At 34.5% G+C, this 26,177-nt stretch overlaps 3 protein-coding genes across 8 annotated transcripts in view; 1 reads left to right on the forward strand and 2 right to left on the reverse strand.

Moving 5' to 3' along the window:
* Window positions 1-13,716, reverse strand: part of LOC123876682 (histone-lysine N-methyltransferase, H3 lysine-79 specific) — a 33,695-nt gene extending 19,979 nt beyond the window's left edge. For both annotated transcript variants that reach the window (XM_045922988.1, XM_045922980.1), the window contains exons 1-3: window positions 13,480-13,716; window positions 9,306-9,346; window positions 5,439-5,577 (exon numbers count right to left, since the gene is read on the reverse strand). In XM_045922988.1, coding sequence (XP_045778944.1) covers window positions 5,439-5,577; window positions 9,306-9,346; window positions 13,480-13,563 — 264 coding nt within the window. In that variant the 5' untranslated portion in view covers window positions 13,564-13,716. The remainder of the gene's footprint in view (window positions 1-5,438; window positions 5,578-9,305; window positions 9,347-13,479) is intronic.
* Window positions 405-18,180, forward strand: LOC123876700 (ankyrin repeat domain-containing protein 49). Of its 5 annotated transcripts, XM_045923041.1 has the most exons (5): window positions 405-415; window positions 15,834-15,839; window positions 16,145-16,312; window positions 17,110-17,415; window positions 17,775-18,180. In XM_045923041.1, the coding sequence occupies exons 3-5, from the start codon at window positions 16,156-16,158 to the stop codon at window positions 18,017-18,019; spliced, it is 708 nt and encodes a 235-aa protein (XP_045778997.1). In that variant the 5' UTR covers window positions 405-415; window positions 15,834-15,839; window positions 16,145-16,155; the 3' UTR covers window positions 18,020-18,180. The 5 variants fall into 5 exon arrangements, with proteins under 5 accessions (XP_045778997.1, XP_045778983.1, XP_045778978.1 ...); XM_045923027.1 differs by lacking the exons at window positions 405-415; window positions 15,834-15,839 and adding an exon at window positions 15,474-15,552; XM_045923022.1 differs by lacking the exon at window positions 405-415 and having other exon boundaries at window positions 15,695-15,843.
* Window positions 18,162-24,863, reverse strand: LOC123876673. Its single transcript, XM_045922970.1, has 2 exons — window positions 23,952-24,863; window positions 18,162-23,008 (listed from the first exon to the last, which is right to left on the reverse strand). The coding sequence occupies exons 1-2, from the start codon at window positions 24,708-24,710 to the stop codon at window positions 18,308-18,310; spliced, it is 5,460 nt and encodes a 1,819-aa protein (XP_045778926.1). The 5' UTR covers window positions 24,711-24,863; the 3' UTR covers window positions 18,162-18,307.
* Between the last annotated feature and the right edge of the window lie 1,314 nt (window positions 24,864-26,177).

Consider the following 26,177-nt stretch of genomic DNA (forward strand, 5'->3'; position numbering starts at 1 on the left):
TACAGACGACCAAAAAATGGAATTCCAAAACGTCCCCATTGCAAATTTTGCGTAGACAAAATATACAAATGATGATCTAGATAGATTTAATTTAATTTTTTATTTTTATTGTGAGATATTACTTATATGAATACTTAGTATATAAAAGAATATAGTATAATATGTATATTCTGAGATTTCTAAGGCATGTTTTAAAAGGTATATTTTATTTAATATACAAAATAGATACATAATACAATATTCTTTGGCACTCGCGAGTGCGTAGGGAGGTATACCTACATACCTAGATATAATTATTTTGAGCTTAGTTTGTATTAATAGCAATAGAGCATTGTGCTGAAACGGGCGCTTCTTCCTATTTCACGCTGTAGAACTAATTAGTAATTACTAAACACATAATATTGTATTTAAGTATGTGATTATTACTAAATTAGACACAAGATCTATTTACAAAATTCATGTTTATTCTTTTTTTGGTTCTACATACATGACGTATTATATGACTTAAAGAAACTTAAGTGATATCAGTAAAGTTGCTATGAAACTATTAGTTAAAAGCAATCGCTGACCCTAGTGAATTACAATATTAGCATTGAAAATATTTTTAGAAATATAAAATATAGATACTCAATTAATATACATTTTTAATTATATCAGTGATCTCGACCTAATCATTCACTTCTGTTGACTGATAAATATTAATTTTCGAGCAACACAACGCTATTAATTGTCTAACAAATCATTAATATGTACCTATATAAGTGTTATTAAGTATTTAATTCGTCAGGCATGTAGAACTTCTCCGTGATTGACGAATCAAAAAGTCGCTTAGTTCCTAATAATACATTTGTTACTTCCACGTCGCGGTGAGAAATTATGTGCAACGTGTATAAATAGACTAGAGTAGCCTCGTGCGATGTCTGTTACGACCATCGATCGTTGCGTCCTCAGCGCCATCTTGGCCCTCGTGTCTCCCTCCTGTACTCCGCGCCCCACTCTCCTCTAATGCCCCTCACTGCCCCACATTCACGTTTCGTTTTGCACATGCTACTCCGTATGACTGACGTCTTCTGCTGTCTGTCAATTATAAGGTACATTGCAGTAGGTAATAAGCTTCGATCAAAACACGGAAATTATTTTTCGATTTTGACTCAGAACCTACAAACGTTAGGAATTTATATTATTTACAGAGGTTAATTATTTTAAGTTAGGTATAATAATATAAATGAAAGTCTCATAAAAAAGACAAAACTAAGGTAAAAGTCACTGAGTTCTATTTTAACAAATGTAGGAAGTGTAAAAATAAACGAAGGTGACATTGAAGATTTTTCCGCGACCTAAAAACTATGCCAGTACAGTACTTATAACACACAATGTGACGACTGACGACGACCTAGTAAGTAATAATCACGTTTCATTTTTATGTCGGAATGCTTTTAAATTTTGTGTTTTGAATCAAGGCTTATTTGGAATGCAATACATAATATTAATTACTTAAAGAAAAACACTAAACTCATAATAATTTGAATATTCTCTCTACATACTTTACTATTATGTACTTATATTTATTATTATTATACTAAGGTAAAACAAATGTCTATAACAGTAGGAATTCATACTTTAAATAATATTTACAAAACAGACAAAAAACAACAATTTTACTTAAATTTTATGACAAAAAGATTTTTAAACCAGAAAATTATTTTAAAATATTTCCAAAAAAGGAGATATTTTCAAGTCAGTAGAAATCAAATAATTTGCAGCATTCGTGGGTGTGTATATAATTTATTTATTATTTTTCTTAATAACGGACCACACAGAGTATCACCTAGTTTATTAAAAAAAGAATTCAGTCCTCAAAACAGTGGAAGACGAAAATACTTCAAGGAGATTTAATGTACTAATAAAACAGCTCTTAGCAAGAAGAAACGAGAAATATTTCTACACAGTAGGTATGTACCTACGCAATCATCATATACTCATATACTCGTAAGTCAAGATTTTATTGTGCATGGTGCACGTAATAAAATGTATACAATATACAAAACATTATTTATCTGCTCTATAGTCGCTACGTAGCGGTTTTGAAGGTGAACATCACTAGAAAATTGACCTTCTGAGATAAGAGTGCTAGTAGCTGTGATAACAAGCAAGCCCTGTGGAAAGAAACCGTATGATCTTAATAGCTTTCTCGTTTAAATTGACTGCTTTTACGCAGAATCCTCATATAAGTAAGTACATAATATTATGTAGTCAAAAGTCTCAATAGCTCAATGGTTAAAGGAGCGGACTGAAATACGAAAGGTCGCCAGTTCAAACCCATCCGTTGCACTATTGTCGTACCTATTCCTAGCACAAGCTGTATACTTAGTTGGAGGTGTAAAGAGAATACTAGTCATGATGATGAACTTGGCTAATATTCTTTTAAATTAAATATATTATTATATAGTAATACATAGAGACAAGTTAAATAACAAATGATTTGAAGCTTTAGGTACTTCCTGGTTTAACATTACTTTTGGTAATTCGAATTCTTTTTATAGTTTTAATAGTGAATCATAGCAATGTAGCTTCCGCAGTCAAACATGAACGACCTCTCTAGACCTGCAATTGTTCTAGTCTCGCAAACAAGAGGATCCAACAATGTTCACTCGTTCGTTTCCTCTGCCACTTTTATAAATTTCTACAGGAAATCATATAAAGATTCAAGTTATATAAATTCTTGACTGACGACGACGTTTATAAAATAAGGAAATGCCTACTTAAGATTTTATCACAAATTGACTAGATAGCTCTCGACACGCACGTGTATGCTTGTAGAAACTATGAGCCGATCATAGAAACAGGTAAAGTATTGTTAGCAAAATAAAAACCGGCCAAGTGCGAGTCATACTCGCGCACCGAGGGTTTTGTACTCGGATATTTTTCCGATATTTTGCACGATAAATCAAAAACTATTATGCATGACAGTAAATAAAAATCTGTTTTAGAATGTATAGGTAAAGCCCTTTCATATGATACCCCATTTGGTGTAGTCATCTTACTTTGAAAATTGAAAATACTAATTATTATTTGTTCATGAACACATTTTTTTTTGGTCATGTAACCAAAAATTCGTGGTTTTCGGATTTTTTCCTTTACTTGTACTATAAGACCTATCTACCTACCCATGATTCTAGGTCAATGAGAAGTATCCTATAGGTTTTATTGTCAGACACGACAGACAGACAGACAACAAAGTGATCCTATAAGAGTTCCGGTTTTCTTTTAGAGGTACGGAACCCTAAAAATAAAAAAATCTGACTGGGTACCTAACGTCTTTTGAAATGTTTTAGGGCCGATTTTTCAATCGTCAAAATAACTTTTATCTGAGAAATTGACGTTTTGACAGATTTCCTATACAAAAACTGTCAATATCTCCTTCCATGGATAAAAGTTATTTGACGATTAAAAATCTACTTTGCCCCACCAAGTTATCCCATAGCCCATTATAGGTGAGACCAAGTGGAATGTTTTGAATTTTGGTAACAATTTCTTTTGGTGGGACATGGGACATTTTTTTATTATTATTTTGATTTATCTATTTCTTATTTTGTTGTTGAGCTGTAATTAGTAAGATGTACCTACTTTGACATACCGTTCCAAATTGGTACTACTGAAAACAAAACACGGAACGGAGGACGCCGCGCCTCCGCGCTGCCGGTATGTAGTGTTTGTTGGTGTGCAATGACTTAATGAGTAGACTCATAAGGTTCCTGTTAATTCTTAATTTCTAAGAGAACCGATAAACTGAGTAATAGCATGATCAAAGTCAGGCGCTTTGTGTAAAGGACGCGAGGCGAATGGTCCGTCGTCGTTACGCAGAGGTCGTCTGATGTCGTCAGTGCACCGGCCGCTAACCAGCCTGCTGCTCTAGCTTATAATAGTACAGGATATCGATCGCACGAGGGCGTAGCCCCCTAATAATACTGGATGGTGTGTAAAGTACACGATTAAGTACTGTTCTTATTACATCACAATGTTTAAGTATAACTATTTGTTGTACGTTATGTATACTTTGTTATCAGTGGCAAACGTTTGATTAATGTAAATAATTCTACACTAGTACCCAACTATTTAGGTCCTACCATTAAGCAGAGATTCATAGTTAAGTCTCAAACTATTCCTGCTTTGACAAACATTATTAATCTTAAATCTTATGTACATGTTATAAAAGACTTGATTGACTGATCTTTCAAAGTTCAACCTAAGCCACTAGGGTTGGAAACTTGGAATTTTGTCAGTAAAACCCTTTTATAACGTAGCCGCTCACTAAGAATGGATTGATGGAAATTCCACTCCTAAGTCAAATAGGGGCTGAAAGTTTGAATGAAACTCTGCCACTTTTCAAGTTATATCTATAAAAATGTGTAGTCAATTTCATTGATTTTTATGAACAACTCACGCCTGACCAAAAATTGACTATGCCAAAATTGATTTCACAAAATAAGAGCTGAAGTTTCTTAAGACAGTTTCCCTGTACCTCCTATGGTTTTGGATTTCCCCATACTATCCTAGTTAAAAAACATACTATATAGTGTATTTAGAATTCGAATATATTCGCCCTTTCTACAAACTAGCGAAGTCCGTCATTTTTAAAGTCTGAAAATTGATACTTGAGCTTTCGGGCAAAAATAAAGGAGTACACCTACGTGTTTCAGGATTATTTTAGGTTTAATCCCCCCTTTTTTTAAAAAAATCTACTCAAGCGAAGCTGGGGCGGGTCAGCTAGTATCGAATAAAGAAGATGATATTATTCTATTAAAAAAAAAGATTCCGATGAATTGAGAACCTCATCCTTTTTTCGAAGTCGGTTAAAAATGAAATGCAAGTAAAAAAATATGCAACATAAGCTACTACTGTAATCAAAAGTATGAAACGCAATGTACATACATAGGTATATGTATATATTATCAAGAACCTAAGAGAGAGATCTTCATACTTAAAGCTTTACATAACGAAGTGATCGACATGCTAAAATAAAATAGTTAATCCAGCTAGTAGCGGCTGAACCGTAGGAGTTGACTTAGGAAAATATTTACTTTATGGAAACTACTAAACTGGCAGGTAATTCCGCGATTTAATTACGCCAGGTCACATATTATTTGTAGAAACAACTAAGTCAGGGTTTAAACAGTGACGTATTGATTCCGTATTTACATTGGAACATTATGAATGACTAATTATATCGCGTGCATCTGACTGCTATCCGCCAAAAGGACATCATATCCAGGAAACTCAGATGTAACATTTTGAATTGAAAAAAATAAATAGAGGATGGGTTTAATTTACGCGCTCGTATCCGCAATCATGCATAATGTTCCACTTATATTTACTTATGTTTTATGCAGTGCATGTGTAAATGTGTAACGTGATTTACTGAAGCATAACATAGTTACCAGAGCGACAACAGAGTCGATGGCGCGGTTGAAGCGATCGCAGAGTGCTCTCATACTTTCGTATGAGTGGGTGTCGTAATCGCTTAGAATGTTCTTTTCCAGTGCACCTTTCATCTCCGGCAAGTCGTCGCAGACCCACCTAAACAATAAAATAAAAATATTTTCATACTATTGTTACAATCATACGATACCTACTCTATGAAATAATATCTCAGTTTAGCCTATGAAATATCAACGCACAGTTTAGCCTACAAAGGCGTGCGTTCATTACCGTACTAGTGCAGTAATTTAATGGTCGCCAAAAAGAACGGCTATTTCAAGGCCGCCATCTTTATCAAGCTGTTCTATAGAACCCATTAGAGCTAATAAAGGAAGAACCACCGCGTTTGAATAAAACTAAATGTTAAATAAATAAAAAATATGGAAATATCTAAGATTATACATACATATATAGGTATAACTTTATTTTTAAGGTAGAGCTTTTATGACTTTTAAAGTTATGAAGGAGGTTTACCTCAAAAATTGTATTTTTGATTCTAATTTAACAGGGCTCTCTCCGTCACTTACTCTATACAATCGTAGTTCCAATTTCATTTGAATATTAAGCAACCCTATTACTAAGCCTCCGCTGTCCGTCCGTCTGTCGTCGAGACGTATCTCGTGAACCGTAATAGGTAGAGATCGTCTAGTTTCATCCTATGTCATAATATAGGTACTTTAAGAAAACTCGCTTTCTATTTAAAATATGTATTAGTAACAAAATTGAAGGGACTACGATTATTAAGGTTGCAAAATCTTCTAGTTGTAATAGCCAGTGTTATGTCTTTATACTACGTGTAGAGCTTATTTTTTGGTTATTATAACCGATACGTCATTATAAATGATGTTGTTATAAACGGTTTTGACGGTAAAATGTAACCAAGTAGGAAGGTACATAATACATATATAGATATAAATAGATATAGATATAAAATAAATATAGATATAAAATATTTGCTTGATTTCAGAGCACAAATTCTCAACTAACCAAAGTACTCTACCCTAAATTATACATAATTAAATAGTTGCTGAGACAATTACAGGAACCCATCGATTTATTATTCAGGAACCTAAGTAAAAAAGTATTGTCTATTGATATGAGCCCCTCGTTTCTTGGAAGCCAATTCAACAAAAGGTTTAATGTTAATGGGTGCTGCGGGTCTTTAAAAATGCAACAGCTGCTCACCAGCACCTTACACAATTTACCTACTTATATTTTAACCTTTCTGCACTTCAATAGCAGGTGGTTCGTAGTGATAGTCAGCCATCTAATATAATTCTGCACCTGTTAATAGGTAGAATTACCTATAATGTTTTTAGAAACGCAAAGTTCAACGCTGATTTAAATAGTTCAACTAATAACTAATATGAATGCGCAACGATATTTTTTTTATAGTAATAAAAATCATAATAAAGGTATCATTAAGTAATTCATAATTTGTTACAGAAAGACAGGCATCGAGGTGATTGCAAAAAAGTTTCGGTTTTTACGCACCCATCATGTAACTTCGTATTTTTTAATCCTAAGCCTACATTTTATTAAAATAGTTGCAAGGGCAATCCTGATTCGAAGTTTCAAGGTCACAAAGGAAGAGTGAACGCGTCCGGTCGAGAGGAGGTCGTGGCCGCCCTCGCCACCCCGAACGTTCGGCGCGGGACCGAACGGGTCAACTTGCCAAACTAGTTCTTTTATTTCCGACCTGCGAAACAGGTGAGGTGCAAACTGATCATATGGACAGTTCCTGTAGTTCCTACCTACCTGTCATCCATGACTCATGCGTTGCTAATCTAATATTATGTACCTACATTGTGTAGTACTAATTAGAATGACACCGCGTTTTGTAAATGCTTATCGTGCTCGTCTTTATATTAAACGCATTGTTTTTTATTCCAGGTCGGGAAGTCGGGCTAGCATAGCGACTAGCGAGTAGGCAAGTCATCAGTACGCGCGAAATTGTTTCGGGCGGTCATCGCCCCTACGTCCTTCGTGTTATGCGAACACTTACACAATTGCTAGTTATTAGAGCATATTGTCATTATTTGCAAGACAATAACAATAGTGATACCTTTACAATAGTAACAAACAAGTCAGCCAAAAAATAATGAATAATGTTTCGTTCCTATAGCAATAGTTTCTTTCTAGCGTAATCAATTACTTATGCAGCTTATCACTGAACTTATCAAGTGATATCAACCAAGGTCCGGTAGCGGTTAAATACAATCTTTAAGGACTAGGGACTCGGGCCACGGCTGCGCAAACGGGTCATTGGGTCATTTCAACATACCTACTCGTACATAGAGAAGGTTCACAGTTCACACCCACCATTTGATAGGTGTTGTAGTCTGCACATTATCTACACTAAAATATAACAGCATAGTTCACGACGACGTCACTGGCCAAGTAGCCCTATTTTTCTTCACCATAGCCTAATATTTGACATAAATATCGGTGATTCAGGATCAAAACGAGAGTTTCTTCTGATAACAGTAAAAAGCCCGTCAAGTGCGAGTCGGGCTCGCACACAAAAGTTCCGTACAATCGTATCGATTCTCTTTAAATTCTTCACGTAAGCGACGCAAAATGGTGCCATAATACCCTGATGAGCAGAGCTAGTGTATCGCTTTTCGCGAGGTAGTCTACAATGAATTTGATGACACCCTAAAAACTGACGCCATCAAGGTGATACCAGCCTGCAAAAAAAACGGTCCGACTCGCACACGAAGGTTCCATACCATTGTACAAGAAATAACACTTTTTAATTTTTATCGAGATGTAACCACAAATTCCCGGTTTTCGGATTTTCCCTTTACTTGTGCTATAAAACATTGCCCACGATTCTAGATCAACGGGAAGTACCCTATATGGTTCAAGATCCTACCGCCGCCAGACGTTCCTTATTTTCTGAGAAACAAAATGTGTGGGATAGGGCAGTGCTAGTGCGTACTTTTAACGTACCTACGCATATTTGCTAGCTAGCTATTGCTAGATCTTGCTCTGATACAACGAAGTGAGATACGGAACCTTAAAACTGGTTTCTCCAGATTTTTTCCTGTTTACGGATTGTTATTTTGACCGGAGTGTATAGTTAATGGTGAAAAACCATTAACAGGCTCTCTCTCAGGGCAGGGTTCATACAATCGTAGTTTAGTGGTGTTTTAGATTTTTCTAAAAATATGTAGTTTTAAAATTACAGGGGCTCAAAGATTTGTATGAAATTTTTTAAGACCGCGTAACTTTGAAACCGAATATTTTAACAGAAATCTGGAAAACCACAGACATAGATATTAGTTTCTAGAATATGTCTCCAAAATTTCATGGACTTTGGTTGCTTAATATTCAAATGAAATTGGAACTACGATTGTATGAAACGAGTGACAGAGAGAGCCCTCTTAAGGTTGTAACTATTGCCAGTCACAAATCTGATCTTGGAGATCAACTTCAAACATTTTCATTTTCGACCGTTCACTTTTGCCCCTTGCCGTCATGTTTCCATTTGCAAGTACATAATATAATAAATTCAACAGTGATTTTCGGTACAATATAATTGCTTACACAAGTGTAAATTAAAAATGTATAACACCCCCGACAAGTGAAGGTTACAGTAAATAGAAAAGAGCTGATAACTTTCAAACGGCTGAACCGATTTTCTTGGATTATAGCTAAGAACACCTCGGTCAAGCCATTTTTCAAACAAAAAAAAAGAAATTAAAATCAGTTCATTAGTTTAGGAGCTACGATGCCACAGACAGATATACAGATACACACGTCAAACTTATAACACCCCTCTTTTTGGGTTGGGGGTTAAAAATTATTTATTGCTCGCTTACCTTATCGTTTCTACTATTTCTAAGGCTCCATCGTGTTTGTCCTGTAACAAACAAAACTAAATTATTTTACGTTGTCTGACTAAAAATAAATAAGTAGGTAACTAGTTCAGAGATTTTTTAAAAAGATAAAACTATTTTCTGGCTACTCCTTTTAAAATACCGCCATAGGTGGTTCATACTTATTTATATACACGTTACATACGTGCGTGCGTATGTACGTTTGACAGGTAGGTAGGTCTTATAGCACAAGTAAAGGAATAAATCCGAAAATTGTGAATTTGTAGTTATATCTTTTAGTAGTAGTCTCAAAAAAATTAAAATGTATTTCAATTTTACAAAGTAAGATAACTATACCAAGTGGAAGTGAAAAGGTTTTGCCTGTATATTCTAAAACAGATTTTATTTATTTTTATACATAATGGTTTTTGATTTATCATGCAAAATGCCTGAAAAATTACCCGAGTACTCGCACTTGGCCGGTTTTTTGACTATCAATAACACAACTCATCCATAATAATTCAGATAGGTATGAAATATGGAATGTGTTTAGGCATAGATAACTCCAGAGGTAATAAGTTTAATGAAACTAATTTCCTAATCCTAATTGTTTTTAATTTGTAGCAATGACCTAATTACATATTATAGTTTCATTTTTATCTCAGGTGATCTAGTCTTCTCTAGTAGAGGCATTTCTAATCACTATTCACTAATGATATGCATGCAGATGCATTTCGCTATAATACTAAATTCATGTTTACCATTTATTTTTGTTTTTTTTTAGGAATTATACTCCTAGAAGGAGTAGATACATAATAGTGCAATGGCTGGGGTTTGATCCTCTCCTAACTGTTAATGTATCGAGGGTCTCTATCATCATCATTCAAGGCACCACTTTTATGCTGTCCTTTCTTAGATATATTATAATTTTTTTTTAAATAAATATAGCAACCAAACGAGCAGGCGGGCCACCTGATATTGTGATTACCGCCGCCTATGAACATTTGCAGCACCAGAGGAACCACCGATGCTTTGCTGGCTTTTGAGGAATTTGTTGGTCTGACCCTTGAATAACCCCATATTATAATCTTATGGGGGACACCACCAATGGGAGTTGATTGAACAGTTTACACGTGCATGGAAAAAAGGATCTGGCACAATGGGCGGTGGAAGTGCACCAGACACCCAGGTGGTAATTATTAAGTTCTCAGTCATCATTATTATAATACACTGCCTATGTTTATGCCAGTCTATGTTTTCCATACTAACTTGTTTCCATGGTTGATTTCAAACTACGGAAATATAATATAATATATAAATATCGCTCACCCTACTTTTAAATGTCACTGTTCACACTTAGTGTAATATACTTAACAGAATTTTAGAAAACTGTCATTTTAATCTATTTAAGTTTGATAATTAAGTACAATAGAATTAAGTATAAAAGAAAATACAGAATAAAACTTTATAATTAAAACCATTGTAATAAATAAAAATTTAAAATGGTTCAAGGTCAAACCTTAAGAATAGTTCAAGGTTAGGTGTCAAAAACCTGTATATTTTTATAGGTATATATATTATTGTAAGTGTTTTTATTGCCATAACTTTGGATGGAATGTTGATGGAAAATATGAAAAAATAATAAAAGCCAAGGTGGAGGATAATTTCACTGTGATCAATTGATTATTGATAAACCATTTAGAAAAGGTGTTTTCTAAATAGTGGTAGGTATACCTACCTAATGTTGTTTACTAGATCCATATGCTCAGATTGCCATTAAAAGATCAGTTTAGTGATAAGGCCGCCTTTGCACCCTACCACAAACCTCTTGTTTTTATGTTTAAGTATGTTTCTGTGGAAATAAAGCTTTGTAATACTACTACTATGAGGTAAAAGGTAGGTATTAGTGATAAGTTATTACTACTCCCATTAAACTTTATATTATTTTTATAACTGTAATGTGTGTAATTAATAAACAAAATAAAAATTATATTCCTTTCCTATAGGAAATGTGACTAACCAGCCAAATTACTTATATTTATGATATTAAATATTCAATCACCTATTACCAGATAAGTATAATTTATAAATGCAACAAACTCTTAAAATAAAATTAACTACTCAAAATTTTATTTTTGTATGATGTTGAGATATAAAATAGATGTCTATAAAAAACTGACCTATAAACTAAGTCTTAAGTACCTAACCATCCACAATAATATCAAAATTATAATGATGAACCAAAAAATAGGGCAATGGGCATTACCTATACCATTTTTTTTGAATATCTAAAATCTAGATCCATAAAATCTATGTAATGGGCATAACAAAGACAAGTGTCCTTGAAAAGTATAATCAGAGGCCATAAATAGGAATTATGTAAGGCTACAGGCAAATTCACAGGTCAAGTTTAATAATATCTGGGGTATTTTAACTAAAAAGCTGTTAACTGCAAAAAACAATTTTTGAATTATAAACATGGGAATCTTCAAAAACTAATGTTTCAAAAAAATAATGCTTTACCTTGCCTTGGTCTTACCAAGGTTTTTAGTTTGATACTATTAGCAAACATTTTTAGAAACATCTGTTTTTTTTGAATTCGCATATTTTTTAGTGATAACTTTTGAACTTTTTTGCAGTTAACAGTTTTTTAGATAACATAGGATGGCACATATGTAAAGCAATATGTGATACTTCAATAAGTATATTTTTCTTGAATGATAATATTAATAGCATTCAAACTTTGTCAGTAATCTATAACTAGCTATATATTTTTATTGTATGACTAGATGATGCCCGTGATCTATGAGGGGACTGCAGAAGATCACAAGCCTATATATTTTATTTAAAAAAACGGCCAAGTGTGAGGCAGACTTGTGCACCGAGGGTTCTGTACTCAGGTTTTTTTTTTGACATTTTGCACGATAAATCAAAAACAATTATGCATAACAATAAATAAAAATTTGTTTTAGAATGTACAGGTAAACCCCTTTCATATGATGCCCCACTTGGTATAGTTATCTAACTTTGAAAATACTAATTATTTATTCATGAACACCTTTTAATTATTATTTTTGTGATATAACTGGTTTTCAGATTTTTTTTCTTTACTTGTGCTATAAGATCTACTTAGCTGCTAAACATGATTCTAGGTCAACGGGAAGTACTCTATAGGTTTTCTTGACAGATACAACAGATAGACAGACAGACTAAAAAGTGATACTATGAGGGTTCCTTTTTCCGTTTGGGGTATGGAACCGTAAAAATCGTTGGACAGACTGTGAAAAGGTAACAGATAGACTGATGCACTTTGCCAGTTATATTATTACTGTAAATTATGGCATTAAATCAACTTTATCAATAACTTAAAACACTGGACTATTACTCTGAAACTATTAGATCTGTAGAACTATAAGAATACACTTATTATTTCAACTATCAAGTTATAATTGTAACTATTAGGACATATTATTCCAAGACTCTACATTGCAGTTGTTCTTTTCATCTTGTTTCAGAAGTCATCAATACATTATAATTACTTATTAGTATGGTAAAGATGTAATCAAAACAGTTTAACCTCAATTCCTAATAAGTATTAATATCACTTTATCACCTAACCAATATACACATGACTTTTTGTTTACATGTGCAGTCTGGGAAAATATAAACAAAAATTGGTGACCTATTTGGAATGGATAATATTAATTAATTGATGATATGATTTTATCTCAGTTCTTGAGTTCTATTCCAGTGTGAAATGTAAATAAAAAAGGACGGTTAAAGACTACGCAACAGTGTGTACATATCTAAAAAAAGCCGACACCTTGACAAAACACGAGGTCAATACACTCCACAATACACGGTCCATGTGATGGGCAGTGCGATGAGCTATCGATGACCATTATTACAATTTGAGAACTAAGATTAACAACAACAGCGAGAAACCAGGGAGCAAATTAAGGATTTACAGCAAGCAAAGGCTCCAGTTTATCCATATATAGATATTCAATATAAACTATACTGCACTCGTCAGTATTTCAATTCAAAATTAGACTTTAAATTACGAATCAATTAAAGCCTATATGGTGATTATTTCTACTATTATGCGTTTGAAACTTTTATTAGCACAACATTGTTTATGTTTTACAGCATAACAGTGTATGATAATATTTCTTACCGAGCCATGACCCGATGTGAGGGGCCATGTATAAACAACAGGTTCCGCGCCTGCAGGAGAGTGCAAGCGTAAATCCAAAGCCATGATAAGATAACCGCTGCATTAATGCACACTCTTTTCACTTATACACTAAATTTATCACTATAAACAATTGATATTAACATAATTTCACTGCACTTTCACACACACACACTCTGAACTAGGCTGGGCGCCATGTTGAAAATAATACCAATCAAATCATGGCCGACAGATAGTGTTGTCATTTGTCAAAAATATTATGAAAAAAAATATGCGCGGATTCTAGATGGTCTGTGATCTAGAGAATCAATCCATCAATCCTTTTAAAGTCGGATAAGCAAAGCGGTAATGATTGATATAATATTATTACTTCCATTTAATCGTTGCCAATCGTTACAAAAATTATACCATAACTACAAGTGGACAAAGAGCTCGCGAGGGCCAGACCTTCGTTATTTTAAAAAAACTGAAAGTCCCTCTGCGTATTATCCCTAGCACAAAGGAAGAACAATCGATGAAGCTTGGATCATGACCTAGCTTTGGGAGATAACAGGTAACAAACGTGTACAAATAGATAATACATCAAATTATAAAGTGTTTTTCTTTTTAAGGTGGAAGCGACGGGCCTGCCCGCGAAATTCAAATTTAAATTTGGTTTTTCGTAATTTGTGAACTAATACGACAACGAAGGCTTATGGCATTATAATTCCAACAATGGTAGTATCATCCTTACCAGGTTTATATAAAAAACTTTACTTAAAAGGGTCCAGTTTAAGAAATTAGTTCCAGTGTCGACTATTCTCACAAATTAGTCGATACTAGAATTAATATTCTAGATATAATATTCTTCGAAATAGTATAGGAAATCACGTCATTCATTGCCAGACACTTAGGTGTTGTGGCCACCTCCTGCCAGACATCCTTAAACTTTAACAATTTATTGAACTTTAAGTGTCTAGCAGGGAGTTGCCACGGTCCCGGTCGTGCTCAGTAGTTGCCGGCCATGGACTATGGTATTCATGGCAAAGAGTATAGTAAAGTAATACAATCTACGTTAGAGTAACTAAGGTTTAGGACTAGAAGGAATCAAACCATGAAAATATGAAAATGGCATGAACCAACCAAACACGAAACCCCAGACCAGAAATCCGGATGCACGAAACCCATAACGAAACCAAACAAAAAAAATACAAATGTCTTGTCTTTGGCCATTTTACAAATTGACATTTGATTTGGGATCTTTCATGGATCTTTTTGGTCTTTTTTTCTGGTCGGTACCTATCATGTACCTATATATATCTTGTTACAGTAGGTAGGTAGGTACCTCGTCATGGTCGGTACGTGGTCGCCAAAGAGTATGTAATCACTACGTTAGGTACTGACAAGACCAAGAATGTTTTGACTTTTGGAACTTATTTGAATAACATTGACGGGGGGGCTGTAGTAGTAGACCAAAGGTTGCCAGCAAATAAAATCTCGATTTTAAAGAATAATAATATGTTGAAAATGTCAATGTTAAAAAGCGAGTAAGTGCACCTATCTAATTTGAACTGAATGAGAAATTGGGAAAGTCACCCCTGTTTCTACAGCGAGAAAGAATAAAAACCATTGATAGGCCATGGGTTGTAGCACAAAGGCTGCCAGCAAATAACGCCATCCCTAATTCCACATCGAAAAAGAATCATAAAATAAAAACCGTTAATAGGCCATGGACTTGTAACCTATCATGTATACCTGCTTCATTACTATGTTTACCTATTGCTAAATATAGCTTTAAGATGCAGACACATTTATGCTGTATCTATAATTATCGTGGGGCTATGTATATGGAATGGCTTGAGTATTTATAAAAAATAGTGAATTTCAGATTTTTTACTTAGCAACACCACATAGAAGGGGACAGCGTGACACACAAGATCATCACAAGATGGCGGTGTTAGTTGCGATTTTGGCTCAATATGTTATTGTTATTGGTCTGTGATTTTGGCCACGCGCCAAAAGCGCCTTGTCACACGGTATTTTGTTTTGGATATATAGGCACAGACAATTATACAGGTAGTTACTGATTTGTCTGATTTATAGCATTTAGGCATAGTTTTAGATGGATTAGTATATACTATTGTATACCTCGTATACCTAGCCTAGATGTATTAATATGTTGTTTGAACCAAAGACTACAATTATTATACGTTTGAACTTCGAAGCATCTTCCCAGGATCTACCTGACTTTAATTTTTAAGGCATTTCAACTGTGCGCACATAAATCAGAATATTTACTTTTAGACTAGTATTTTCCTTGCATAGTCCTTGTGCATTATAGCCTTCATAACTAGGAGACAAATGTAGGTACCTATAGCCTTTGGAATTTAGATTTTCGCAAGTAAATGAATTGTGATCAAATCGATGGTTGATTGACCGCCTCAGCAGTCTGTAATTATTTGGAATCAGTTATAGCCACTTAAAGCCAGTAATAGGATTTTTATATTAAGAGCTGTAGCCTGTGCTTACAGCTGTAATGCAAGACTTGTAGAAGTCAACTTTGGCAAGTCACATCCTAGGTGTGACTACACCGTAAACTTATCACGGACCCTTTGCTTTTAGCAATATTTATTTTCAAAGTGAACATAACAGGACAATATTTTTTCAGTTTAAACGGAAATGTCTGACTCAGAGGAGGAAGAAATTAAACTTAAAGATTTTAAAGAAATATCCGATGAAATAGAACGCTGCAAGAAAAATCCAGAAACTTCTGGAATGTTTGTATCTGGTTGGGATGATGCGGACCAAGACGTTGATATTGTGAAGAATCCAAAAGGTTAGCTTACCTTTAAACTTATTAGATTTCAAGCTGACACTGATACTAGTAGCTACCCATATAATTTTTCCACTCATCCCTACCACTAGGGATAGGTGAAAAAAAAATCCACTATTACCCACCAGGACAGATCTTCTAATTCTTTGGGGCTATGCAGGTTCTTTTATTCCCTGTATCACTTTGACCATCTTCGATCCAAAGTGATTGCCACATTTTTTACAGCTTTTTGTCAATACTTGTGGCTTCCAGATACAGCAGCAATTTTGTGACTGGAATTAGAGTACCTTCAATGTGTTTTCCTAGGTGGAGACTGGATGTATGCATTAGACTGGCTCCAGGGCAATAGCATATTATGTGTATCAGTCTACACAGACTCCCAACATAATCTGCAGATATTATGCCCCGCTTCTTAAAGTTGTATGTGTCTGTTTAGTCCACAATGTCTCATTAGAGATCACACTAAAATACATAGGTTTTACCTTAACGCTAGCACCTCAAAGGCTACCCTCTTGTTGAAGAATTTGACCAGCGGTTTTGAGTGGTTTAACCCTGGCAAGTTGTTCAGCAGTTGAGTGTATCATAGTAGCAGTATGTTAGAATACAAGCTACCTCTGTAAAATATCATGATCTTTAGTTATATTGATTTGGCTATAAAAAATTACAAGTAGATTTTTGTATTATTTTCATTATGCTTTTAAGTAGACATTCTGTATTATTTTCATTCGCTGAATAACCTACTTCTATGTGTATTAAGATGTGATGAAAGTTTTAAAAATAGGTTTTATTTTTCATTCTAGAAAATCCGATTGATCATGTTTTGTGGGCAGCAGAAAATGGTGAGCTTGAAACTTTGAAAGAACTTATAACAAAACAACCAGGACTAATACATGCCAGGGATTCGGATGGCTACACTCCTTTACACAGAGCCGCTTACAGCAATCACATAAATATAATCTCATATTTACTTAGTGTTGGGGCAAATGTTGGTGCCAAGACAGAACTTGGATGGACACCTTTGCACTCAGCTTGTAATTGGAACAATTATGCTTCTGCTGCAAGGCTTTTGGCAGCAGGTGCAGATCCTACTGCTTTGTCAGATGGAGGTTGGTATTTTATTTCTAAACTAGTACCTACTTGCCACTAGTACAATTTAGACCTTGAGTGTGTACGCTTTTTAACTCCCGGCTCAAAAAGAGGGGTGTTATAAGTTTGACGTGTGTATCTGTGTGTGTCTGTGGCATCGTAGCTCCTAAACGAATGAACCAATTTTAATTTAGTTTTTTTTTTTGTTTGAAAGGTGGCTTGACCGAGTGTTCTTAGCTATAATTGAAGAAAATTGGTTCAGTCGTTTGAAAGTTATCAGCTCTTTTCTAGTTTTTTTATAGAGTTTTTGTGTCGGAGGTTTCTCAAATATTGAGTGTTATAAAAATAAAATTATATAGGTACCTATTTTTTTTTTCAGAACAAACACCTATGCATTTGGCAGCAGCTATGAGCCATTGTAAATCTACTTTGCTTATTTTGCTTCTCCGAGAAGATCTTGTGGAAATAGCTAGAAGACGCAATCATTCTGATGAAACCCCTGAACAGTTGGCCCGTGGTCATGGAATCTATGCACCCCTGTTTGATATGGTTTTACCTGCTGCATCGCACATCAGATCATTGTCCTTTACTTGCAATCCCTATGTAAGGGCTCAAAATGATTAATTAATTATTTATTTATCTATTTCAATAGACCATTAGGTACTTACTCATATTAAACAAAAAGGAAAGTAGGCGAACTTAGTAGTAAATGTTTGTTATTTGATATAGATGTAATTTCTCTTACCATAAATAAAACTACATTATAATATTGAATAATGGGGTATAATTTCAAGTTCACTAAACTTAGTTTTTATTGACACCTTTACAAATTAAATTACAAAATTCCAGATTTAATGTAGTTACATTTTATTAAAAAAGATAATATAAATAGCAAATAATATTGACAAGAATTTATCTGTACAATTTTGGTGTTAAATTTTCGATTACATACATTGCACCTGATACAAGGTAACTTTCAGTATGAAGGTTTTTCAAGCTTATTATTAAATTTCTTTTATCGATTTTGCGGAGTTCACTGAGATTTTGTCTAGTTTCAGGAGACATATATGGCAATATTAAACAACCTAGTCCTAGACACTTGCATCTAATACAGTTTTTCCATATTTCAATTAAGTCCTCATCTTTAATCACTGGACAAACTGGTAATAAATTTAATGCATTAAGACATTTACTTTTTTGGCGATCAGTAATGGGATAGTCGGCTCTTTGGAATGGAGACAAAATTATAGCTCTCCATGCTGAATAAATAACATTATCAGGTGGATTTTGGACTTTCAAGAGTAAAGGAATCATTTCTTCGTGTAAGGATTTATGCAGTAACATAGGTATAATTTCACGCATAAGCTGTACATTCCCAAATTTATCAGTCAACTCAGCCACAATTTTTAAACTTTCTGTATTGTTTCCAGCAACTTGTAACAGTTGACCTAACGCGATAGTTTTATTCTGCATAAACGTAGCAACCACCCAGGGTACATCAATTTTTTCAAGCTTAACGACATATAAAAGCTCTAATAAAGACATCCACAGGACATCACGTTGACGATTAGTAACTTTGATAGCAGTGTCAGAATCAATTACGCTGATTAAACATTGTAATGCACGAAGTTTTTTGCATTTGTTGTGATCACTTTCTTCATCAAAAGCAATTCTTGACAAATAAATTGCTCCCATTTTCGGGCAAGTAGCTTTTAAAATATATTTAGCTGTTATTAAATCTTTGACTTCTAGACCTAGGCTTTTGTTGTCTTTGTATGTTTTTTCAAGAATGTTTTCTAATATTTGGATTCTTATGGAGCTAATGTTTATGCTGTTTTTATCGGCTATTTCATTTGCAGCGCGATTTATGTCATGTCGAGAAAATTTTTCCACAAAATTTGGATGCAAATATAAAGCGTGTATAAGCTGCGCGGGCTCAGTGGACAGACGTATCAGCTCTTCACACGCCCAATCTATTTTATGTAAAGCATGGCGAGTCGACAATGTAGAGTGTATCTTTTCCATTTGCTGCACAGCACGATTGGCAGGTTGAAGCGTAGCCCAGCGCTGTGAAAATTGATAGCAAAGTTGAGCTGCAGCAACCTGATCTGCTCCTCTGGCACATCCTTGGAGAACATAGAAAAGACACGCCCCCGCCCATTCCATATTTGCAATATGTCGTACACATCGATGAGCTGTACGGAGCAAAGGTTCTTCGAGGGATATTAAGCGCCAAGGCTCGTTAACCTTCGTCTCATTATCGTTACTTACGAATCTTTTGCGGTTTGTCATAGTTTGTTTCACGGCGTTGCTGCAAATCATATCCTTGGCTGTCTGTATCTCGTCATCGAGCGAGAGTAATGCAACTACGGGTAACCAACGTTCGTATGTTTCTAAAATAATTTCAGATTTTAAATTCGACCACATGTCATCACGCATAAAAAGATGAAAGGGTAATCGGTAATGTCCAATTTCAGGAAACATTCCTTTAACTGAAAAGAGTTCAAATTCATACTGCTTGGGACTACTTTTTCGCTGATAACCTTTTAAGAAATTCAGTAAATAGTATTGCTTTAAAATTTTCGATTCATTACTTGAAGAAAATATCATTTCATAAATACACAAAAAGACTTCATAGAAATATGGATTAATAGAAACAGGACACCCATATATCATCACTTCTCCATTTTTCCAAAAATCATTTAAAATGTCCTTCAAAGTTTCTTTGTTTTCAATACTTTGCCAAATTACCTTGCATTTGGGCATTAATTGTTCAAAATCATTTTCTATGGCAAGTTCACGAAAACCTAGTTCGTTTTCTACTATCTTGTATTTCAAATTCCAATTTGTCAGTACAGATACGAATAGCAAGGAAAACCCGTCGCTGTGCGAAATATTTAGAGTTCGGCATAAATCGATAAGTCTCTCGAAGGTTGTATTTGGGCAATTTCGTAAAATATGAAAGAGTAGAACCTTGACATCCCACGTCTCTTCATTACTTTCCGGAAGGACAATTTCGGATAAATTGATATTGAACTTTGATTTAAGGATATATTGGGGAGGATATGAAAAAGCACTTCCTGGAAAAATGTTTTCAAGTGCAAAAGTACGTCGAATTAGGGGATTCGAAAGGAAATGCATTGCAGCTGGAGATAAAGATTCCGATTGCCCACGTAGTAGGTCTAAAATCCAAATTTTGTCTTCTGTTACTTCAGTACTACTCCTAAGAGTAAGTAATAAACTTGTTACTAAAACTTGATCCAAATCTTGTGAAGCGACTACTTTTGATAGGAGCCTTTTAGTAACTTGGTCTCTCACTTTAAAGAAGTCGTCGGAGAGAATAGAGCCTGTTTTTATTGACTGTTTCAATTCGTTTGCAAAAATACGAAAAGGAATGAAGTCACTTTTGCCAAGAATATTTGTAGTTTCTGACTGCAATAAATTATTATCAGTAGAAGATGAACAATAATAGTCAATTAAATCGTTCATGGTGTTCAATGAAGACATAGGTAAAAATATATATTGAAACTTCCAAGCTATGGAAAGATTTTTTAAGATAACGCCAGCGTGGATCAACGAATTAAGTATCGACAAGTAGTTAAGTAAACTGTGTAAATGTTCTTCGTCGCAATTAGACAAAACTTCTGATAATATTTCGTACGACTCTAATAAAAGAGTAGAGTTTTGACCATCTTTGTATTGCAATAAAACAGATAAATCATTAGTTTTTGAAGGATTTCTCACTATGAGAGATTCAATAAGCACGCGTACATTTTGGCCTGCAGAAGTTCGGCGCAGTAGGGTCATTAACTTTGATTGTTCCCCACTTATTAGTTGCAACATGCATTTGCCGCGTCCAGAACTTGAAATAACTTCCTCACTTTGTCTTAATTCATTCAGCGCACTTTCGCGACTCTTACTGTTGTTGATGCTATTTAAATTTAAAAATATGTTGAACGAATTTTTAAGGTAGTACAAACTCTCAATTGAATTTATTTCAATTTTATCTAATAACAAAGACCCCTTCAGAAAATCTGTATAATTTCTTTCTAACAGTGGGTTTGTAGTTTTACTTGTAATTATCTGTTCAAATTTATGTTGAATGGTTTTGATTAGAATTCGTTGGGTTCGATTAGACAAGTTCTTGAAATACTCTAATGCCAATTTTGTTTCACAGTCTCGTAAACATCGGTCTATATACAAGGCATTAGCGTAGTTGGCGTGGGTTGTTAAAATACTTGTGATAACTTTTAAATCATCCCTATCAACTGTTGGTGCATTAATTAATTTGTGTATAACTAGAACATAATCCGTGCAGGTTAAATGAAAATTGTACTTCTTAAGAATTACTTTGATTTTGGAGTAATTTAGTTCCTTGTAAATTTCTTGCGCTAACATGCGATCGGCGTCAGTGAGTGTAAAATTTTTGAAAGCTAGGGCAGCTGCTGCAGCAGCAGTCGCTAAGACATTTGTATCCCATGGTACATCTAATACTTTGAGAACGTTAAGTAGGCAATCTAATCTGTTGGTAGGGGAATGAAATGAGTTAAGCAAAATTTTGAGACGATTACCATCAATACAACCCCCACTACTTGCAGCTTCACTTTCTACAAATGATCGTAGGGTGTCATCTATTTCAAGTAAATGTCTTGAAGTATAAGACGGCAAGCTCTCTTGTAGAAACAATTCTAGGTCCTCTGTATAGCATCTGCGTAGCATGATAAGTGCAATTTCAGATGGACTCTGTGAACTGAACTCACTGAGCAACATGTTGATTTTATACTTATCTTTTAGTTCCATTATGTAAGTTATGTGACCTTTTATAATATCAAGATCATCAACTGAAATAGGTCTCACACAAATAGATTTTATTGAAGTTTCTAAAACCTCTATAATAGCTGCTATGAATTTTAACCCTATTTTTGGCCAATATGGGGACTGTTCTAAAAGAAAAACTCTATCTGTGGTCCATTTTACAAACAAATCAATGTAAAATGGATTTTGATCCAACAGAGGTGGAACAAAGTTCCGAAACCATATCACAAGAGCGCCCATTTTAATGTTGTACGGTATAGCATTTAATATGTTATTTACATCATCAGAGTGCAATGTATGCTTAATTTCAGTGTATTTTAACCAACATATTGTGGCTAGATCCAAATCAGACTTTGATATAAATGTCACACAAAGTTCAATGAATTTTTGTTCAAATATGTTAATACCCTCATAACAATTGCCTCCTTTAAAAAATATATATTCCAACAACTCTGTTTTTATTATCGTATCAGAAATTAAAGTAATAAGTTGTTGGTCACCTGTTGCATAAATTCGTTTTTGGAGAGGGTATACAATTGGCTTATACAGAAGGTTATGATGACAAAGTGCTGATGCTGTGTTGACAAGGAAGGCAAAATCATCAATTTCATTAAATAATACCTGTAGGTTTGGCAGTATCTGCTCAGGTATTTTACAACTAGATAAAGTTTCATCAACTAATGATTTCAATTGCAGTTTAAGTGTCTCTTGAGATGAAAGTTTTGTCTTGAATCCAATTGAATAATTGATGTCTTGATGTTCTGTACAAATTGACAATGCTGCATAGTGGAGTCCAATCTGAAATTAAATAGTAATAAATTTTACTAACGTAAAACATAATATGCAAATAAAAGCAAAATAAAACAGCTTATTGAATACACAATACACTTTCCTAGTTAGTTTAACTAATTAACCGACTTCTAAAAAAGGAGGAGGTTCTCAATTCGTTGGAATCTTTTTTTTCATTACTTGTTTCATAGTAAACAATAAAATATATTGTTCTAGATAGATGTAGCCCATGACTGTCCCAGTATGTAGGTTTTTGAAAATCCTGTGGAAACTTTGATTTTCGGTGACAAAAGTAGCTCATATTCATACCTGGAATGCAATTTATCTCATCCTAAATAGATGATGCACACAATTTCATACATGTGGATATTAAAAAAATTCCCATAGAAACTCTTTGATTTTCCAAGGCATTAGCATTTATAATATGAGTATGTGTGTCTTCTTCTTTTTAGGTTCTTCATCTATACTAATTAAGCAAATAGAAAAATGTGTTTGTTTGTTGTCCAACCCAAATTATAATTAAGTGATATTGCTTACTTATAAAATTTTAACCATGTTATTAGTTTGTGATATATAGTTAAAAAAATTGCATTATGTTGTTTAGCATAATGTTGTATGACATCCTCATGGTGTGCCAACTACTGAGCATGGGTCTCCTCTCAGAATGAGAAATATTTGGCCATAGTCTACCATGCTGGCCAAGTACAGATTGGCAGACTTCACACATCTTTGAGAATATAATGGTGAAATCTCTGGCATGTAAGTTTCTTCATGATGTTTTCTTTTACTGTTAAAGCAAGTTTCATAAGCACTTAATGGCTTGAAACACATAACTCCAACAGTTAAAGGTGCATGCCAAGGATTGAACCCCAGCCGCTCGACTAGGAGGCTCACATCTTAACCGTTTATAATATTATAATAAGTAGGTAAGTATATAAAAATATGAACGTACCTCCTCTTTATTCCACGTAATATAGTAAAGTATATCATTGTAAGAAGCCAATGGAAAATACTGTGAACCAATGTTTTCAAATTCAAAAATCAAATCAAACTTTTGATTGAGAATCCACATTTTAAAATCAGTAGCTATGACAATCATTCCATTCCAAAGAGAGACATACTTTAGTTGAGGATGGATTGCAATCACATCAGTTAAGCCAGTACATAGGCATTTTAAAATGAGTTTGCCTGAATCTATACAGATATCCATTCCATTGTATTCATTTCTAGTATCATAGTGAATTGCATTGACAGGTATTTGAGCTTTATCCAAGTTGACACTGGTTTCCTTTGTATTTTTAACAAATTCTTCCTCTAAAGCATCTTTAGTGAATGAAGTAACCAGTCGTTCGCCACTTTCGCTTATCAGAATTAATTGGGAATTGTATATAGCAAATCGTCGAACCTTGTAATTTGCATTACTTATGCATTTAATTTCCATTAGAGCACCGTTTTTCAGGCTAACAACGAAGAGTTCTCCCGTACTTAAAGCCACCCAAATATTTTCATTGTATATTATTTGATGCACTATAGGACTTTGAAATGAATGTGAAACAATTGTTTGGATTTCATTTGGGTCTGTAATATCCAAAATATGAACAGTCTTTTTGTCTTCGTAAATAACAATTTTTGGATAAATTAGTTCAGCGTGTACGCAGTTTAATGTATCAAAACCGCTGATTTTCTTTATGCACGATCGTATTATCGTCATTATTTACATCGGTTTTTGAAGATCAACAAATACTTCCCTCTTTTTGAACTCTATTAATAATAACACCACTTTTTCACAAAAGCACAAAAGCGAAAACTAACGTTCATTTTTTAAAAATTCAAAATTATCTGTTGACTTTTGGTTCATATTTTGACACTTAGTTTTGACATCTATCGATGACTAAAGAATGAACGAGGACTTCGTCTGTGTTGGTGGTAGCTGGCGGGCGTGCTCTGTCTTTTTGGAGTGTTTTTTTTTTGTTAAAACTGACTGAAAAGCACTCTAAAGGGGTTCCGTGCGTGTGTCGGCGGGCGCCGTCACAGATGAAGTCCATACTTGTAAATAGTTTGCCTAACTTGTTACAAATAACTACAAACTTGACATTGGCTAATCTTTGTAGAGCCAGACGAGAGAAAAAAAAAAGAATGAATGAATGACTGTAGGTACAGTTGCGAAATTGCGAGTCATGAATCTTTTTTTTCTCTCGTCTGGCTTTATACACAGAATCATGAATCTATAAACCTGGATTGCTTACTCTTAATACCTAATACTGTCGGTCGTTAATAATTAATCGCAATCCCAGTGTCGAGCGAGAGCGTGAGATCGTATCCCAATCATCCCAATGGGCTTCGATCTCTTGTTCTAAGTTAGTCGGAGTAGGATTGCGATTAGTAGGTATTTGCTTCAAGTAAGTAACTATTGGACGATTGGGAGTTGACTCTCCATTACCTACTAACAACCTACTTCATGGCGGACCACAAAACTGCAGTACCATTGGCATTAACTCTATATCCAGTACAAAGAGCCCTAAGAAGATCCGACAGACAAGAGGGTAGAGAAGAAAAAAAAAGAGTAGGATGGTTTCTTCTGTTGCCACCAGACGCTTGCGGCAAACAACATAATTGACGTACTTCACGCTTGTGGCAAACAGCAAACACCACAGATGGCTTGCCTGCCAATCGGAACGCTCCAAAGCGTTGGCAAGCATACGCAAACACCCGTCCACGAGTTTGCTGTTTGCTATTTGTCACAAGCGTTTGGCGGTTCGATGTACAGCATTGGCAAACACCACAGTACCCACTTTTTTATCGGATCGAACGATAAGCATTCCCAAACGTGCTAATTTATACCCGTCCACAGGCTTGCCGGTGCTTGTTGTTTGTCGCAAGCGTCTGGCGGCACCATCCAGATGCGATGATGTACAATGACTGACATCATGCTAAACATTACGTTAACGTACAGTAGACACGGGTAACATTGATAACAGCGAGGGTTTTAGGATGCCATTAAAAAAGTTTTATATAAATGTATAAAACATTTTATTTATTTATTAAATAAAATTGTGTGTTCTTACGCCTGCGTCAGATGCTTGTGACAAACAGCAAACAACAAGCGTGTGGACCATATACTATCTCTATGGTGTGGACGGATGCTTGCATATGCTTGCAAACACTGTGGACTTTGGAA

This window comes from Maniola jurtina, chromosome 2 (assembly GCF_905333055.1).
Source record: "Maniola jurtina chromosome 2, ilManJurt1.1, whole genome shotgun sequence".
Classification (NCBI taxonomy): domain Eukaryota; kingdom Metazoa; phylum Arthropoda; class Insecta; order Lepidoptera; family Nymphalidae; genus Maniola; species Maniola jurtina.